Source organism: Aspergillus fijiensis, assembly GCF_003184825.1.
Source record: "Aspergillus fijiensis CBS 313.89 unplaced genomic scaffold BO72scaffold_25, whole genome shotgun sequence".
Classification (NCBI taxonomy): domain Eukaryota; kingdom Fungi; phylum Ascomycota; class Eurotiomycetes; order Eurotiales; family Aspergillaceae; genus Aspergillus; species Aspergillus fijiensis.
In genome coordinates, this window is record NW_024469001.1 from 362,376 (window position 1) to 379,147 (window position 16,772).

The 16,772-nt window shown below is 54.8% G+C and overlaps 6 protein-coding genes across 6 annotated transcripts; 2 read left to right on the forward strand and 4 right to left on the reverse strand.

Moving 5' to 3' along the window:
- Nucleotides 1-545: 545 nt before the first annotated feature.
- BO72DRAFT_528061 (questin oxidase family protein) lies at nucleotides 546-2,203 on the reverse strand (the record flags this gene model as incomplete). Its single annotated transcript, XM_040950147.1, has 4 exons — nucleotides 1,922-2,203; nucleotides 1,197-1,862; nucleotides 715-1,116; nucleotides 546-637 (listed from the first exon to the last, which is right to left on the reverse strand). The coding sequence occupies exons 1-4, from the start codon at nucleotides 2,073-2,075 to the stop codon at nucleotides 546-548; spliced, it is 1,314 nt and encodes a 437-aa protein (XP_040801039.1). The 5' UTR covers nucleotides 2,076-2,203.
- Nucleotides 2,204-2,795: 592 nt separating this feature from the next.
- BO72DRAFT_429777 (uncharacterized protein) lies at nucleotides 2,796-5,129 on the forward strand (the record flags this gene model as incomplete). The annotated part of the gene is made up of 2 exons (XM_040943080.1): nucleotides 2,796-2,879; nucleotides 2,996-5,129. The coding sequence occupies exons 1-2, from the start codon at nucleotides 2,848-2,850 to the stop codon at nucleotides 5,127-5,129; spliced, it is 2,166 nt and encodes a 721-aa protein (XP_040801040.1). The 5' UTR covers nucleotides 2,796-2,847.
- Nucleotides 5,130-5,816: 687 nt separating this feature from the next.
- BO72DRAFT_429780 (MFS transporter) lies at nucleotides 5,817-7,867 on the reverse strand. Its single transcript, XM_040943081.1, has 4 exons — nucleotides 7,500-7,867; nucleotides 6,432-7,421; nucleotides 6,199-6,330; nucleotides 5,817-6,131 (listed from the first exon to the last, which is right to left on the reverse strand). Exons 1-4 carry the CDS (start codon nucleotides 7,829-7,831, stop codon nucleotides 5,867-5,869), a joined length of 1,719 nt encoding a protein of 572 aa, XP_040801041.1. The 5' UTR covers nucleotides 7,832-7,867; the 3' UTR covers nucleotides 5,817-5,866.
- Nucleotides 7,868-8,883: 1,016 nt separating this feature from the next.
- On the reverse strand, nucleotides 8,884-11,868 carry BO72DRAFT_378530 (OPT superfamily oligopeptide transporter; the record flags this gene model as incomplete). Its single annotated transcript, XM_040941314.1, has 13 exons — nucleotides 8,884-9,077; nucleotides 9,139-9,225; nucleotides 9,278-9,395; nucleotides 9,445-9,626; nucleotides 9,677-9,749; nucleotides 9,798-10,404; nucleotides 10,462-10,637; nucleotides 10,688-10,970; nucleotides 11,019-11,149; nucleotides 11,210-11,368; nucleotides 11,422-11,498; nucleotides 11,553-11,609; nucleotides 11,682-11,868. 13 exons carry the CDS (start codon nucleotides 11,866-11,868, stop codon nucleotides 8,884-8,886), a joined length of 2,331 nt encoding a protein of 776 aa, XP_040801042.1.
- A 2,066-nt stretch (nucleotides 11,869-13,934) lies between these two features.
- On the forward strand, nucleotides 13,935-15,610 carry BO72DRAFT_119482 (aldo/keto reductase family protein). Its single transcript, XM_040938999.1, has 2 exons — nucleotides 13,935-14,423; nucleotides 14,483-15,610. The coding sequence occupies exons 1-2, from the start codon at nucleotides 14,366-14,368 to the stop codon at nucleotides 15,430-15,432; spliced, it is 1,008 nt and encodes a 335-aa protein (XP_040801043.1). The 5' UTR covers nucleotides 13,935-14,365; the 3' UTR covers nucleotides 15,433-15,610.
- BO72DRAFT_528066 (uncharacterized protein) lies at nucleotides 15,501-16,211 on the reverse strand. Its single transcript, XM_040950148.1, has 2 exons — nucleotides 15,890-16,211; nucleotides 15,501-15,823 (listed from the first exon to the last, which is right to left on the reverse strand). The coding sequence occupies exons 1-2, from the start codon at nucleotides 15,937-15,939 to the stop codon at nucleotides 15,640-15,642; spliced, it is 234 nt and encodes a 77-aa protein (XP_040801044.1). The 5' UTR covers nucleotides 15,940-16,211; the 3' UTR covers nucleotides 15,501-15,639.
- Between the last annotated feature and the right edge of the window lie 561 nt (nucleotides 16,212-16,772).

Here is a 16,772-nt window from a genome sequence, read left to right on the forward strand (position 1 = left end):
ATGGACCACTCGAGTTCTAAGTTCCTTGATCCTCGTTCCCCAGATTGCATCCGACGATCACGAGCTCAGACTAGTAGCCAGTCAAGAAGATTCTCGATACGACCAAGACTTACTTGCCTCCTTGAAACAATCTTCCTCAATTTTGTTTTTTGCTGGGAAAGATTGATAAACGAGAGGCTGCTATAGGTTGATGGCTGGAAGGGGGGATGACATCACAGTGACCGGTTTCACCAATCAGTCGTGACGCCATTCAGTGAGTGCATCTTAATGATCTTAGGTATTTATCCTTACCTTGTGCATCCAGAATAGTACTTACGGTGTTGATGAATCCAGTGGCAATGATAATGGTTCTCACCGAGACAAATAACCTTGTACCCAGGATCATTACCACAATGCCCAAACCAAACAATACTCCCACTCCCAAAACCACCATTATCACCACCACAGCCCCCCCCCCGCAGTATCCCCAAACCCTATTCCCCATCCCCCACCCCAAAAAAACCATCCAAGTTTCCTTCCATTAAACCATGTAAACACCTAGGGCTTTATGTCCGGGGCCTGAATTTCTGCCAGGACTCCTCGAACCCGGATCCACGAACCCACATATCCTCGGAAACGATGCCCACAGAGTCCACAGCTAGAAGGAGCGTGGTCAGCTGAGCAATCTCGGGAAAATACGAATTGATAGATCTGGACGGCGAGGACGAAACGTACCCATATTCCCGATCTGCAGCCACATGTCTCCTCGGACGGGGAGATCCCATGTCGATTCTTGCGGTCGGCACAGCTGCTCGGCGGCTGCCACGGTGCGGACAAACTTGGACAGGTGGCCGTCATCGGAGGGGTGAAGGTAGCTCTGGGCGAAGACCTCGGGCCAGCCCAGGTGGATTGGATACTTCAGCACATCGCGGGGCTGCGGCTCCGGCATCTTGCGCGAGGCCCAGATCAGCAGATCCGTGCGCCCTTTCATCTCCAGCAGGCGCGCTTTGTTGGCAGAGCTCAGGTACCGAAGGTCCGTGAACGCCTGGAAGAAAATGGCGAGGTTCACGGCGTGGATGAAGAAGAAGTCGAGCTTCAACTGCTTCTGCGGATGCTGCGCGGTCGCAGTCCAGTAGACTGATGTGTTCGGTGGGGTGAGTTGAATGTTTCCAGGGAACTAGGATCTCAAGAGGGAGGAAAGCGAGAGAAAGACTCACTGGCGGCGTTGATCATCTCCCCCAGTTTTTCGCGGATTTTGTCCTCAGGGACGGTCCATTGAGAGCACGCCCGGATGACCTCGGCGCCGGCTCGCTTCAAGATACCGTCTGCGAAGACCTCCGAGTCACCATGAACGGCCGCTTCACGGAGGGTCTGGTTGGCGCGCATCTCGTCCATAATCTCCATGAGTGTCTTGGTTGGGGTTGGGGCGCGCGCCGCCGCCGCCGCCGCCGCCGCGGGCTTGTAGAAGTCCCCGCCCAGGTAATCCTGGTGCACCGACGCCTGGGCCAGCGCCTGCGCGACGATCGCCGGCTGCTGGAACTCGATCCCAAACCCTAGGTGGATGATGGGGTGGACGAGGCCCGCGAACAGCCGGGACAGGAGCGACTCCGCCAGCTCGTCGCCGCCGAAGAGGTACTCGTTGACGACCGCCGCGACCCCCTTTTCCGCGATCACGCGCTGGAAGAAGGCCAGGTAGTTGGAATATTGGTCCTCGTGGTACAGGTGCTTCATGAATTCCTTCTTGTCGGCGAACGACTGGATTCTGGCCTCGTCCCGGGGAAATGCTGGTCGTTGGCATTTCGCCTCGCGTTTATACTGTAACTCGATGGTTTCGGGGGAGGCTCCCAAGGCCCAGCTCGTGAGCATGAAGTGCACAAGATGATCTGGCGGGACCAGGTGAGTATCAGTTGATGGTTACCCCGGCGCCCCCTAACGTGCTTACTGTGAAACTCAATATCATTGCGATAGATGTGATGATTCTCCATGTCATGCTGGAGCACCTCGCTCACTTTGCGAGCAGATGCCCAGCTCAGTCCGGATGAGCTGAAAACACCACTATTCTCCGGGGTTAAGTAAATCTTGGTAGAGGTAGCCATTTGCTGATTTGATTCTGGAATGACCAGCCTTTTTTGATGCTTTTGTGGTTTGGACCAGGAGGAGGAGGATGGGATACAGGAAGCTATAAATCATTTGACTGTCGTTCTAGATCAAGACTGATGGCGCCACTACTCGAAATGACGCCAGTTTGCTTATTTGTTCAATAGAATTCATAGCTCTTAGTTCCAGCTTAGAGGAAAGTCGAGCACGTCCCGGTCTGAGGTGATCTCGGCTTAGAAATCGACGTCTGTCGCATTTCGCATTTCGCATTTCGCATTTCGCATTTCGCATTTCGGCATCCAGCGGCCCCCAAGAGGCTCTAAAGGGAATTTCTTATTCAAACCCCGACTAAGGTCACTAAGACAACCCTAATTGACGAGTATGTTTCAATCTTCCTCAATATGCGAGACTGTCAGTCATTCTGCTGGAAGCTTAATTGCTCTTGCAGCAACATCGGACAATCCTCTTGGAGGCGCAATTGCTTGCGACACACTCACGCGCACGGATCTACCTCTATCGTACCTCGGCATAACTTAGGCATTTGTCTCTAGAATTACTCTCTGGAGGTATTTAAAAGCAGCTTGTCCATCCATACCATTATTGAATGTGAATCGTGGTATGGATGTCATGTGATATGCGATAGAGATTCGGCTCTCGGGAATGAGATCTTGTTTCTTGGTCCAGTTCTCCTTCTCGCTTCCCGCTTCCCCCTTCCCCAACCCACCTTTTGCTGCTGATGGAGATCTACACTCACCACAAACATTCCAGATCATGAGATCCACACTTGCGTGTCATTGGTGTCGGTGAGCTTGATGCCCATATGAACCAGGAATCTGGCTTCTAGTATGACAGATGAAGTGGCACCACAGCTCTTCATTCTGGCCCTCGACTTTGGCGCTGACTATGAGCGTTGGTCCAGGAGTGCGAAGGTCAAATGCCACCACAACGGCTCCCCACCCTGTCGAGCTTGCACACTGCATCGCGGACGCGAATGTATTCTAACAAAACCCAAGCATGCATCAAATCGGGTGCGCGTCTCTGCCCGTCCCCGGAAGGACAGCGGTGCTCGTATTCCTGATAACCTGGGATTCGATCCGTCTCGGGCAGACCTCTTGTCGGATACTCAAGAGGCTTCCCGGCGTCACCTCAGCCAACGCCATCCTCCCTCTCTTCTCGACTCCCAGCAGTATCGTATGCCGGAGGACAGCGCGCCCGAGTCGCATTGCAACGAAGCATCGAGGGGCCAAACTCCTTTGACTGGGTTGAGCAAAGAAATCGTCGAGCGTGCGTTCCATACTTTCATCCGCCAGTTCCCGGAGTTCAACTTCTTTCACCAGCCCAGCTTTGTCCTTGACCTGGATCAGCATCGGATACCTGATCTGTTACTATGTGCCATCCTGGCTGTGACTGCTCGATTTATCCCGGAGGTGCTCAGACAGCATGGCAGTGCAGCTAGAACCTCCAGAACCTTCGCTGACTACGTCCGGCAGCATATCATGCAATACAGTGCGCAAACTATGGATCTTTATTCATGCCAGGCACTGGTCATGCTATGTCTCTATGACTGGGGCGAGGGCGAGGGCTCCCGTGCGTGGATCTACAACGGGATGGCTTCTCGCATTGCGCATGGAGTCCATGCGGCGAACCAAACTTCCTCGGAAAAGGATGTTTCAGCGGCGCAGAAATTTCGCCTGGAGGAAGCGCGTCGAACCGTTTGGGCCTGCTACTTGGTGGATGCTATGATCGGGTGTGGAAAGTGTCATGCTTCCAGCCATTCGATGAGTGTCAGTGAAATCCCTTTACCGTTGGGGGAAGATGACTTCGCATTTGAGGGCAGGCCAGTGGTCACACGTGAGCTACTTCTGGATATATGGGACCCCGAAGAGGAGGACTATCGCTTCCAGGCATTCTCTATAGACCGGTTGGGGTGCGACAGTTTCCTACTTCTGATAATTCAAGGCTTCTCTATATGGCACAGAATCTCGGCCTGGGTGTCGGCGGGTGGCCGCAAGCGCGACTCGCTTGCTTCCAAGGAACCGCCATGGAAGAGCGACTCTTTCGCCGCGCGCAGCTTAGCCGCTTTAAATGACTGGCGTGGGTCACAGCATCCGCAATTGGTGTACTCGGGCGCCGGGGTGAACTTTCGTGTGTACATATCCCGTGGGGAGGGGGAGCGCTTCGCCATCCTGAACCTCATCTACTATCTAAGTGTCATCTTTCTGCATCGGGAATATCTTTCGTTTGCGCTGCCGATCATCAACCGCGCGGCCACGGACCCTGGCAGCCCGGCACTGCTCTCAGAGGACGCCCCAGACGGATGGTGGGAAAGATGCTACCAGACCACGTCTGCCGCTGCGGCAAATATTATCATGATCTTGCAGGAGCTCGAGCAGCGTGGTATCGAATTTCAAACCCCCTTCACCTGCTTCTGTGTCTTTAGCGCCGCGATCTGGATACTCTGCACGACGCAGGACGCGACCCAAGGGACACGCATCGAGAAGGCGCCGGACGGGAAGTCTTTGTCCGACCAGCTGGTCTGGGCCTATGGCTGGCTCGGTCGTGCCTGCAAGGTCTGGGGCCTAGCCACGGGCTGGTATCGGACTTTGCTGACGCTGTGTCAACTCTACCGCCAGCTCAGCCTGGACCTGGGGTACGAGATGTGCCCTCCGGATGAGGTCGTGCTCTCCCTGGAAGAGAACATGCAGCGTCTCGCGGGCCTGGAGACAATGGAACGGGAGGGGGATATTCCGACTGCCAATATTCTCCTATTGCTGCAGCGACAGCAAAGGGAACATTCTCAGAGACCTAGCGGACCACGCTCGACCACATATACGAACAAGCCCCGTTCGGCCGCCACCGCGCGAGAGGCGCAGGATAATCTTACTGACCCAATCATGTCGGTGGACCCCATGTCGGATGCGGAAGTGCAGATGGCGCCTCTGCTGACGTCTCCTTTCCTTCTCGACCAGGACCTTTTCAGCAGTGTTCTCCACGATACGTCCGGAAACTGGTTTCAGTCATTCGTCAATAACCCCCAATTTCCCGGGGGTTGAGGATGAGAAAGGTACTCAGAATAGAGGGCGTTCTTATCCTGAGCAATCTTAGTCTTACTGTGGACTGACTTGTGCCGCCTGATTCGAAAAGAACGAAGCTACATCTATCTCAACACGTGAGGAATGCGCTATCTTGGAAAGCTTGCTCTTATTGTTACCGCAAGGCTGCCGCGTACTTTGTGGGGATAAATCCATCCGCCGTCTCTCCCAGTATATCTCTTCACAAGCGACACTGTTCGCTAAGTACGATGCTTGGCCTCCAAGTGTACATGTACGATGTCACGAGAAAGGCGATGAGCTCAATGAACAAGATTGGGGCCAGCTGGGCCAGATTTTGCGATATTGACTCCTCCAAACCAGGTCCCGTATTCCTCGTGCGGGGCGTTTAGTGTGATTTCCTGATAACGACAACGTTAGTACTCGGTACTAATGGCCACCCCCCTCGCCTCTACCGAACACATTTACCCTGGTACAAGGGCGCAAAGCAACCTCTGTCCAAGAATACGCAACAGGTTGCGAATCCTGGAGTCATGCGTGTCGTATCTGCAAGACAAATGGAACGTGTTGAAATGGAATTAAATTTCGAGTTTCAATTGTTTTGGTCATCAGACATCACATACAGTATCTAAAAGCGCTAAGAACAAGAATGCAAGGGTATCTCGTCAAACCATACATCACAGCACACTCCACAAGTACAACCTCATCCTCCACCCCCACCGGGGCAGAACATCCTCAAATCAAACCATCATCACCCCCTTCCCCTCCTCCTCCCCCTTCTCCACCCCGACCACCGGCGACGCCGCCAGCGCACTCCGACTCCGCAACCAGGGCCCGTACCGCCAGAACACCACGGGGATCGGAATGAGCACCGTGGCAATGCACCCGAGCAGGGTGCCTGCCCACTGCACGCCCAGGTTCTGCATCAGCTGCCGCGAGAAGAGCGGGAAGGCACACCCGACGGCGGAACGGAGGATGGTGTTGGCGGCGATGGTGGATGCTGCCCTATTTTTTTCGTTAGTACACATCGCTTTTCTGGGAAGGTCAAGGAAGAGGAGGGTGGGGGACGTACAAAGTTGGATAACAGTCGACAATGTAGTTGAAGCATTGCAGGAAGATGCAAAAGATGCCGAAGCCCGTGAGCACGCCCGAGGCCATGGGGACGAGGTAGTGGATGTGGGGGTTGTAGCCGGTCCAGCCGAGCCTATATTACCACAACCAATATTAGCGAATGCGGGGGAAGAATGGGGCAGGAAGTATAGTGCAGTGCTATACATGAACTCCAAGGGGGAGAAAGAAACATACCAAAACATGCCCCCAGCAAAGGCCACCGCGCCGACAATCGCAGCGGGCAACCGCCACTCCGGCACGGGGCGGTCCCCATTGGCGGCCAGCTTGCGCTTATAATCGCCCTGCAGGAACAGCACAAACACGCCGCCGAGCAACTCGCCCAGAATCAACCCGACAAAGGCCAGACCCCCGACCCCGGCACTCATCCCGTACACCCCCTGGAAGATGACGGGGTAGGCGCCGAGCAGGGCATAGATCAGCCCGTAGATGAAGCTGATGTACAAGGAGATCAGCAGCAGGATGGGCTCGGTGGCCAGCATGGTCAGCGGGCGGGTGAAGTTGTTGCGGACGAGCTCGTGGACGTCGACCTCGACCTCGTCCTGCTTGGCGTGGATGCCCCAGTTGCGGGTCTGGCGGCGCAGGCGGGCGGCCTTGCGGACGAGGATGACGGGGGCGTAGGTCTCGTCCAGGAACAGCGCGACCAGCACGAACCCGGCCCCGACCATGATGGCGGGCAGGTACAGGGTCCAGCGCCAGCCGAGGCGGCCGTCGCTGGCGATGAAGCCGCCGACAAAGGGGGAGGCGAAGGGCCCGACGAACACCGCCATGCAGAAGATGGACATGACGATGCCGCGCTGCGCGTGGTTGAACAGATCCGCAAACACCGCCGGCACGATCGAGATCGGGCTCGCCGCGAACAGGCCCCCGAAGAACCGGCACAGCATGATCGTCTGCACGTCCTTGCCCGTCGCCGACGCGACCGTGAAGATCCCGCACCCGAACAAGCCCAGCGCCAGCGGCCACCGCCGCCCGATCAGCTCCGACGCCGGCGCCCAGATCGTCGGCCCCGCCGCGAACCCCAGCACGTACAGCGTCACCCCGAGCGTGCTGACCTCCGTGCTGATCGAGAATTCCCGGCTCACGCCCGTCGACGCCGCCGAGAAGATGGCGCTGGTGAAGGAGGCGGCGAAGGTCGAGTAGCAGAGGATGGCGACGAGGATGGATCTGTGGGGTTGGAAGGCGTTAGTGATTGGGACGTTCATGAGGGTTTGCTGACGGGGGAAGGTTTGCTGGCATGCATACCTCCGCAGGATGGACCAGTTATACGGATGCAGGGGATCCTGTGCGCCGTCGAATTCGACCACATACGTCTCCGGGTCCGGTAGCAGCGGCGGATACTCCTTGCCCGCGCCCATGGGCAGCCATTCCTCCCGGGGCACGGGGGGTCGCGTCGACCCTACCGTCGCCTTCTGCTGCAGTCGATAGGTGTTGATGCGGGCCAACTCCAACGAGTCGGGGTGGTGCTCGTCGTCCGCGTGCGGGGGCTCGTCGAAGGAAGACGAGTAATCATCACTGGTGCTGTCCACGGGCGTCGTCTCGGAGAAGTACTTTTCATGATCATCGTGGTGCTCCATGGCGAGTGGATGATGCCGGTCTCCGGAGTGTATGTATGGGATTGATGTCTATCACACTGAACCAGAGAGAGAAAGGAAACCCAAACAGCTCAGGCAGGCCCGGATTGATATATCTACTCACTACTCCACAACCCTCCAACCCACCAACCCACTTGTCTGGCAATGTGTGTTTCCACTTTTATCCATCATCTCTAGACTAACGACGACAAAATTTTCCACTGGCCTCCGCCCGTGGTGCCATGATCGAATTCCGAATGGCCGATAGATAGTCTATCAGTGCTCACACCTAACCACCAGGGCAAGTAATGTTGTCGCGGGCCGAGAAACTGGTTCGTACTTCACTTATTGTGCTCCATCTCTTTCCGCTGGGCCTGGATGTCTTACTACCTCCAGCCACATCTCCGAAGGAGCTTGTTCCGCCATTGTCCAATCAACGATTTCAATCCGGAAGGTACGCGACGGGTACTTTCGGAAATGTGGCTCGGGCCAGGCACACCCGCGCGGCACTGTGGCTGACCCCGACGGCAACCGAGGATATCCGCGACGCTAGTCGTGCAGAAATTTGATCTATACCGGTGGTCCCTGGAGTGTACTCCGTAAAAGAATCTGATTGTATAGTCCCGAGACCCAGACCCAGAGATAAGAGACCAACGTTGCAGCTGTCGGTCGGGGCAGCAGAATTTCTCCTCGGGAGAATTAGGGGCCACGCGGAATGCACTGCACGCGCGGTTATCCTCGCTGTTGTTTTCTCTTACATCACCTGTCAGCCGTGCGGTTGCGTCTTGTCTAGATCTTTCGAGGCATCATTGAGGATAGATGGAAGAGTTTTGAGATCATTCTGATTGCGTCATGCATCTCTACACCATCTGGCTGACATCACAGGGAAGAACTATCAGGGCATATTTTTTTCATGACTATCAAGTCTATGACCGTGCCATTGTCATGTTTTGCGGTCACCTATGACCAGCTCATTAAACTCGCTGATGCCATCTATATCTGACCCGAGGTCGTAATTAATTATGCACGCATGCAGTCTGGCCCACGGCGCGGCCCTAAAACTCGCCAGGGCCCTTGCCGAAGTGGTCCCCGGTCGGGACCGTCAACCACGGCACCGAGTTGGTATCATCCGTGTCCGACCCAACATTGTTTCCCCACCAGCTCAGCGTGATCCCGTTATAAGTCAGCGCAAAGAAGATGATAATGGTCGCGATTGCCGTGCCCGTGTCCATGGCCGCCTGCAGCAGATCTGTGCGTCATGTGATTAGCGCGATGTCCATTCTTCGACGTGGACGGCTTCCCCAACTCACAGTTGTACTTCTTCCACCACAGGAAGGCCCGTTTGCGGATGAGGTGCATGAACACGTATCCGAAGATGAACCAGAGAGAATATTGCGCTGCGGGGTGTCAGTATGTTTACACCAGAGAGAAGCAAGGACGGGCACAGACTGGTGTTGGCAGGCGGGATGTTCCCCGCGCCATTGAAGAAGATGGGCACATTGATGTACTTGACCCAGCTGTTGGGGTAGCGGCGGTAGACCAGCCACACAGCTACGGTCACCACAGGCTAAACATAACGTTAGGTCCATCGACACGGGGGATGGGGGAGGACTTACTCCGATGAGGAAGAAGTACATAAGCGCGTTGTACACCTGCCCCGACTGGAACATGCGTTGCGGGCCGATGGTTCCCCAGATCAACGAGGCGTTATACATAACCTTAGCACCAGCACAGGTGAACTTCTGCGAGTTCTTTGGGTCACACAGCCCCGTGATGTTGCCCATCATCCAGCGAAAGACTAGCCAGTGTCAGCTTGGGGTGTCACCTGAACTGGTGGAGAGAACATACCGCCGGTCTGAGTCATGGTGGCTAAGATGCTGGAGTAGATCTGGGCGAAGAAGAGGACCCGCGGCGGGATTTTCTGCGCCAGTTAGAGTTGATCCTCCAAACAGACATGTTGGACACCCACCATATATTGTCCCAACTTCAGGTCCTGTGCAAAATCCATTCCATGCTTGACCGAGTTATACCCATAGCACTTGACCATCATGTTCGCGATCGGCTTTCCGGGCCAAGCATATCCCGCAATCAGCTCGGTGATGATGTTCAGGAAGACACGCTGGTTGGTGGTCCCCTCGAGGATTCCCTCGGGCACAATCAAGAAGACGCACATGCCGCAGCACACGACGATGAAGCCCCACACGGGGAGGCCGGTTTCCCAGTACTTGACGGTGAAGATGCCCAACCCGGCGGTTACGACGAACAAGATCCCATACCAAATATCGGGGACCTCCCGATAAGCATGCATGAGCCGCCGATGGATATCCTCACCGCCGTGGCGAGAGTTCTTGAATTTGGCCCAGATCTCCGAGCCATTGTACAGATAGGTGTGCACCACGACGGCCGTCACAGCGGCGAACGAGAGGCCGTAGGTGAGCGAGTAGGACATGGAGATATACATGGGTGAGTACTGTTCGTACTTGCTCAGCACAAAGTCCAGGTTTTCGTCGACAACTCGAGAAACATTGTAGGAGCTTCCGGTGTTGTCGAAGGTGGAAGAGGAAAGCAGGGGCAGGCTGCGAACAAAAAAATTAGAAAGTACTAATAATTCGGTAAACCATGACTCGACTCACTATGCACTGTTCCAGACATTCGTGTAGTACAGAATCGGCGAGAGGAAGAGATAAAAGAAGACCACCACCGCAAAGGCATTGCAGGTGATATAAAAGGGGGTCATGAGGGGGTATCCTGCATAATTGATCTGAGTCCAGTCGAGACTAATCGGAATCAATCCCAGGCCAGAATTCATCTGCACATGTCAGTCCCAACCCCACCTAAAAGGATTGCAGGAAGACTTACCCCAAAGATGGTGTTGACCTTCTGGTTCTTTGGGGCAATCCAGGTGGCAAAGGCGAACGTGCTCAGACTGGTCCAGATGTAGTCTGGGAACCAATAGATCACAAAGCCGATGGCAGTAAAATAGGCAAAGAAGCGATAACGGCTCATCTTCCAGCCGTTGACTGTTGCGCGACTTTCCGGTTCATGGAGTGCTCGGAACAGCACCGTCGACGACAACGATGACGGCCAGATGAGTGCAGCTGGATAGACGAGCCAGCGACGCGCAAGCCCAGCCAGCCCAAAACTGATTTGGTTAGACAGGGTCATTACCAGCGACGGGGGCAGATCTTACCCTAGCATCTGGGATGTCAGGAGGTAGATGAAGGCGAAGCCTGCTCCAAAATCACGATTCCAGTACTGAGGCATCGTGATGGCTACAAGAGAGCCCGAAGCATATGCCGTGCTGGCACTAATGTTGACACACTATTGATGTCAAGTCAGATGGGCTTATAACACAGGTAGTGGATCGCGCCAGCAACTCACAATAGTGATTAGAGCATGCTCCTTGATGCTAAACTTCCCGGGATTGATGTCGAACGTAAACCTGCCCAGGGGCACCCTCCACCTCGGGAGCTTCTCCCATGCTCTTCCAACCGGATAGACCAACAGCTGAGCCACGACATATTGGAGAGTGAGCGATGGCTAGTCTTGTCAGTGTTTACCCTCATGCGCAGAAAGAAGCCAGCTTGACGCACATAACGGAGACTGAAGAATTGATTGACGGCCGCGAAAATCATGACAAACACTGTGGTCAGCACCCAGGCGCGCACCGCTACAGAATGTTAGCAGAGGTTCAAAGCCAACTCGAGAGCTCTGATATACTGACTGTTGCATGGCGTATTAGGATCATCCGTATTGGGAACACAAGCAGCTACTTCGGGGACTGCACAGCGTTTGAGCGATTAGTATGTGCAATGCATTGGTCAAATGAAACGCGCCCATCTAAATCACTTACAAGGTGATTGATCGCCATCGACATTCCATGTAAAGGCCTCAACTGCAGTGACTTCTCGGATCTCGGCAACATTCACCTCCTCCTTCTCCTCGTTGCGCTCCAAGCTACTGCCATCAGCGTCTACTCCTGCCAATTGTGTCTCAATCTCATCTTTGGGCTTGCCGGTGGCACCGACTTCCGAAGCCATGGTGGGGAGTTTGGAGTGTCGCAGCGATGAACCTGAACCGAGGGGCGACAGTATGCGACCGAGCCGACCGCCAGGCATTTATAGTGGGAAGATGGATTCGATATCTAATCGCCACCGCGGGTGTATCGTGCAGCAGCGATACAGAGAAGGAGGGGAGCAGGGGGGCTGCAATAGTTGGAGGGCGTCTGCAGATGCTGGCTTACGATAGACCCACCCGATATGGCAACAACGCCTAAAAGCACACCATCCGCCCTAGACATTCCCTGCCACAGCCCAGAGGCCTTACTCCTTACCTACTAGGTACTCATGCAACCCTTACTTCTTGCTTCGACGCAGGGAAAGGTCATCCTGAAGTCTGCTCTCATTCACCTCTTTCAACTGCGACAGAGCAGATATTGAGACCGCACCGTCTGGAGGGCTTATCTAGCTTGCCAGCCAAGGTCAAGATAGTCAACGACATTCTGATATCGCTCTTTTCGTGATTGGCCGAGCAAGAAAGGTATCAGAACCGACAGCAGGTGGGTGACGCTGTTCATTGCATCCGGGCCTGGCTGGCGGTCTTGCTTGCGTATTCTAGTTCGATTCTCAACAACTGGAGCTGATAGCACGACGAACCACGAGAGTCGCACGCCATCCAAAGCGGAGTCAACTATGCTAGTTGCCGTCAGACCACCATGCAGCCATCAACCATCTACCCCACGTACGGGGGAAGAGGAGACAACAAGCATTGACACGGAGAGTGGAAGGTCTTTCCGCTTGCCAAGAGTGGTGGTGCAGTCCAGCGGCAGCCGTCGTGGCAACAGATAAGCTCGTGGCCAGCCCGCGAGGCACGGCTTGTCATACCCCGCTCGGAATTCCCCGAGCTCAAGAGAGAGAAGGGGTGGGCGACAGCGGCCTCAATTGGAAAACGATAGTTCACAGATGTCAGATGATGGTAGCCATCGACGAAGGGACAAGGCATGCTTCATGCATCGAGGGTCAAACGTCATTTGGGGCGCATTTTGCGTTGCACAGTCTCGTCTGCCCTATGAAAGTCAGTCCAAATGCTGCTGATTGTTTTTCATGCCTCCAAATGGCGTGCTAGGAGAAGGACTCAGCCCGAAAGTGGTGAACAGACCGGGCGAGAAATCGGTGCCTCCACAACAAACCGAGCTAAAATCAGAGCTTCGACCGGGCCGGCGAGAGACACCAATCAGCGAGCCCGGTTGAAGGCTCGGGCCAATCTCTGCGGACCACCCCATAATAAGCATAATCACCGCCCTCCCCTAACGATTACACAGTAGACCGTATTTATCTCAAACTCAGCGGCCATGATTCGCGCCTAGGCTATCTTCACCACACACACTCAGCCTGACTGAGAATTGCAGGCAGCCGCTTGGTATTTTTGCCGTACCGTCTGTCCGGCGATCGGAGCCCAGAATTCCGGGATCGGCCTATTCGAGCCTCGGTTGATATCCACGCATAGTCTGACTTGAATCCGGAAGAAGAGCCTCGAAGCGGAGCCTGCATCAATGACAAAGAAATGCAAGTATTAGGCTGGCTCGATACTTTGTGTCTTGTTCTAACCCAGTCTGCCGTGGTGAGGATGCTATCATCTATATGTTTAGGCCAGAGGATGTACGGCAGACCGACCCACGTACTGAGTATATATATGTAGGTATTTGTTGTACACATTTCGAAGCAACACAGAAGCTCAGATCTTATTTTTCCCCGGTCAGTCACAGAGAGCCTGGTGCGTGCAGTGGTAGCACCACGCATGCGTTCACAGCTGCATATGCTGGCATGGAACTAGCAATGCCACCAATTCCAACGCATACCCACTCTAGCTCGGCGAGGCATTCTGCAGGGTCCTGGAAGACTGGAAGTAAGCTCAGAACAAAGGTTGTCGATCAATAGCCTTATAACAGAATATTCTACAGGTCTGTTCCATTTTCACCTCCGGAGATTAACTCGGACATAAGATCGGCGCACGCCGGAGACACCGACGGCTGTAGCTCGGAGATCTGCATGTCGCTTGCACGGATTTTATCTCGGGTCGCACGAGAGAACTAGAAACAATCTCTATCTCGAGAATCTGGCATCCTGTCAATCGCCCCGTCAAGTCGAGTCAAGCATCTGTTGATTGCTCGGCTGTTCGGCTTGGTCTTGGCGGTTGCGGAAATATCCGCAGCTGCAGGTGAGACGAACATAACGATGGGCTTGTATTTGGCTAGATGACGTAGCAAGTCTCAGCCACGGCTCGTGTTGGGAATCGCCTTCATCTAAGTTATTGCAGTGAACGCCGTTCAGCACTTTAAGCGTTGGGCTTGGCAGCCGGAGTTAGCTGTCATGACTTATCTCCTACGGAATTAACCAGGCTGACACGAGGAGACAAAGAGCATCATCTATGAAGATGTATATAAAGAGTGCTTCAGCCCCAGGAATCATGTCTTTGCTCTATAACACAAAGTGACTACGGTCTCACATTCACCACTACAGCCAAAAGCCAATAGCAGCAATGGCCAACAACACCGACCTCAAAATCGTCTTCGGCGCCATGACATTTGGCAAGCCCAGTACGCATCCACTACACCCCCCCTCCACTAACTCAAACACGACGCTAACCGAGAGATAGACACCCTGGGTGCGCGCGTCTCCGACCACGCAACCGCATCCACCATCCTCGACACCTTCCAAAGACACCGCCACCGCGAGATCGACACCGCGCGACTCTACGGCCACGGGTCGTCCGAGGAAATGCTCGCCGCGCTAGGCTGGCAGTCGCGCGGCCTGACCGTGGCCACGAAACTGTACCCGAACGCAAGCAGCCAGGTCCCGGGGGTGGAGGCGTACACGCACACGCCCGCGGACGTGCGGCGGGGGCTGCAGGACAGCCTGGGCGCGCTCGACGCCGCGCAGGTCGACCTATTCTACCTGCACGGGCCGGACCGGCGCGTGCCGTTCGCGGAGACCCTGCGCGAGGTGCACCGCCTCCACACGGAGGGCCGCTTCGCGCGCTTCGGCCTCAGCAACTTCATGGCCTGGGAGGTGGCGCAGATCTGCGAGCTATGCATCCGCCACGGCTGGATCCGCCCCACGGTCTACCAGGGGGTGTACCATGCGCTGCAGCGCAGCGTGGAGCCCGAGCTCCTCCCCTGTCTCCGGAAGTACGGCCTCGCGCTGTACGCCTTCCAGCCGCTGGCCGGCGGGTTCCTGACGGGCCGGTACGCGCGCCAGCAGACCGAGTTCGAGGCCGGGTCGCGCTTCGATCCGGCGATCGTGCAGGGCGCGGTGGCGCGCGGGCGCTACTGGAATGATACGTACTTTGATGCCCTGGAGAGCATCCAGGAGGTGTCTGGGCGGTTGGGGCTGACGGTGGCGGAGGTGGCGCTGCGGTGGCTCAAGTATCATTCCGAGTTGCGGGCGGAGCTGGGGGATGCGATCATCGTTGGGGCCAGTAGTGTCCGGCATCTGGAGGAGAACCTGGCGGATCTGGAGAAGGAGCCGTTGCCGGAGGAGGTGGTCAAGGTGCTGGAGGAGGCGTGGGGGTTGATTCGGGGGGTTGCGCCGAACTATTGGCACTGATTTGGAGAATGGGGTTTATGTTCATGAAGCGTTGAGATAGCGTTGTACAGCACACTTTAAACTGGAGGACGTATAGTTCATTATGTTCGAACAGAAAGACTTCATCAACAATGATGTTCCATGCGATATAGCCCAGCCATTCGCTTCATATATAGGTACAGTATAGTCACATCTCAATAATCATAACATTCATAGTAATCCTTCAGATCAGTTCTTGGGCTGATGGCTCGGTGCCCGTCCCACTCGGTCCTCTCCCGTTTGCCCTCCAACCATCGTCTGGGCTTCTTTGTTTGAGAACAGCTTCTCATCCTTGCTGGGGGACTGGGCGCGGAAGACGAGAGCGGCACCGGCAATCATGCCGAAGATACTGAAGAGGGCGAGATTTCGGGAACTACATGATGAAGTTATGAGTATCTGCCTTACATGCACTGTCGGTGACAAATATAGTATGACTTACCGAACTGAGCCAGGGTGGCCGTTCGTGATGCCTCCGGAGTGTGCAACCATGGTGACGATTGCTGTGGAACGGGATTTGTGGTGGTGGATGATTCTGGTTCCGAGTGCTTGCTCTCAGGAGATGATCATTGAATGCAATAGCTTACCACCGCAATCGATGAGAGGACTCAATTGTTGATATATGCTGTGGTTGAGACTACATACACATGACGTCAAGTACTACATGTATATCCGTCGGATATGTTTCGTTCCGCCGGATATACAGAAGACATGTGGCTACCATGGGATGCATTTTTTTTGCGTCAGGAAGACGTTGACATGAGCCCTGTGGATTTGGCTGATTCGAGTGGCGAGGGTGGTGGTCATGCGTGTCCAGATCTAAATCAAAATGCTCCTTCCAGGCGCTGTCATGCCATGACCCGATAAGCTTGAGCCGATAAGATGCTCGATCTTCGCTTTGGGTCTGCCCCATTTTGGTACTGTACAGTATAATCACAGAGCATTGATCGAGCCAGTCTTCTACGCGCTCATTTATCCACCCATCATTTCTGTTCGTGAACTACACGTAGATACCATTGCCGCGTTTTCACTGTAGAACATTACATTGAGTGCGATTATGCTAGATTCCAGAGATCGAGAACTTCAGGCCATCGACTCTAAGCCTGACGCTCTCGAGTGCGCAATATTTTCTGGACCAACGACGATCATGAATTAAGACTCTTGGACCAAGATCAACCTGACAGATCAAATTGGCGTATACCTATAACCAATACCCGAGTATTGCATGAAACACGCGCAGGCAAAGCCTTGCGACCTGCGGAAGATTGACAAAGTCCAAGCTCCAAGATCTAGACTGGGCCAGATCGACGTTCCCCCGGTCCTAC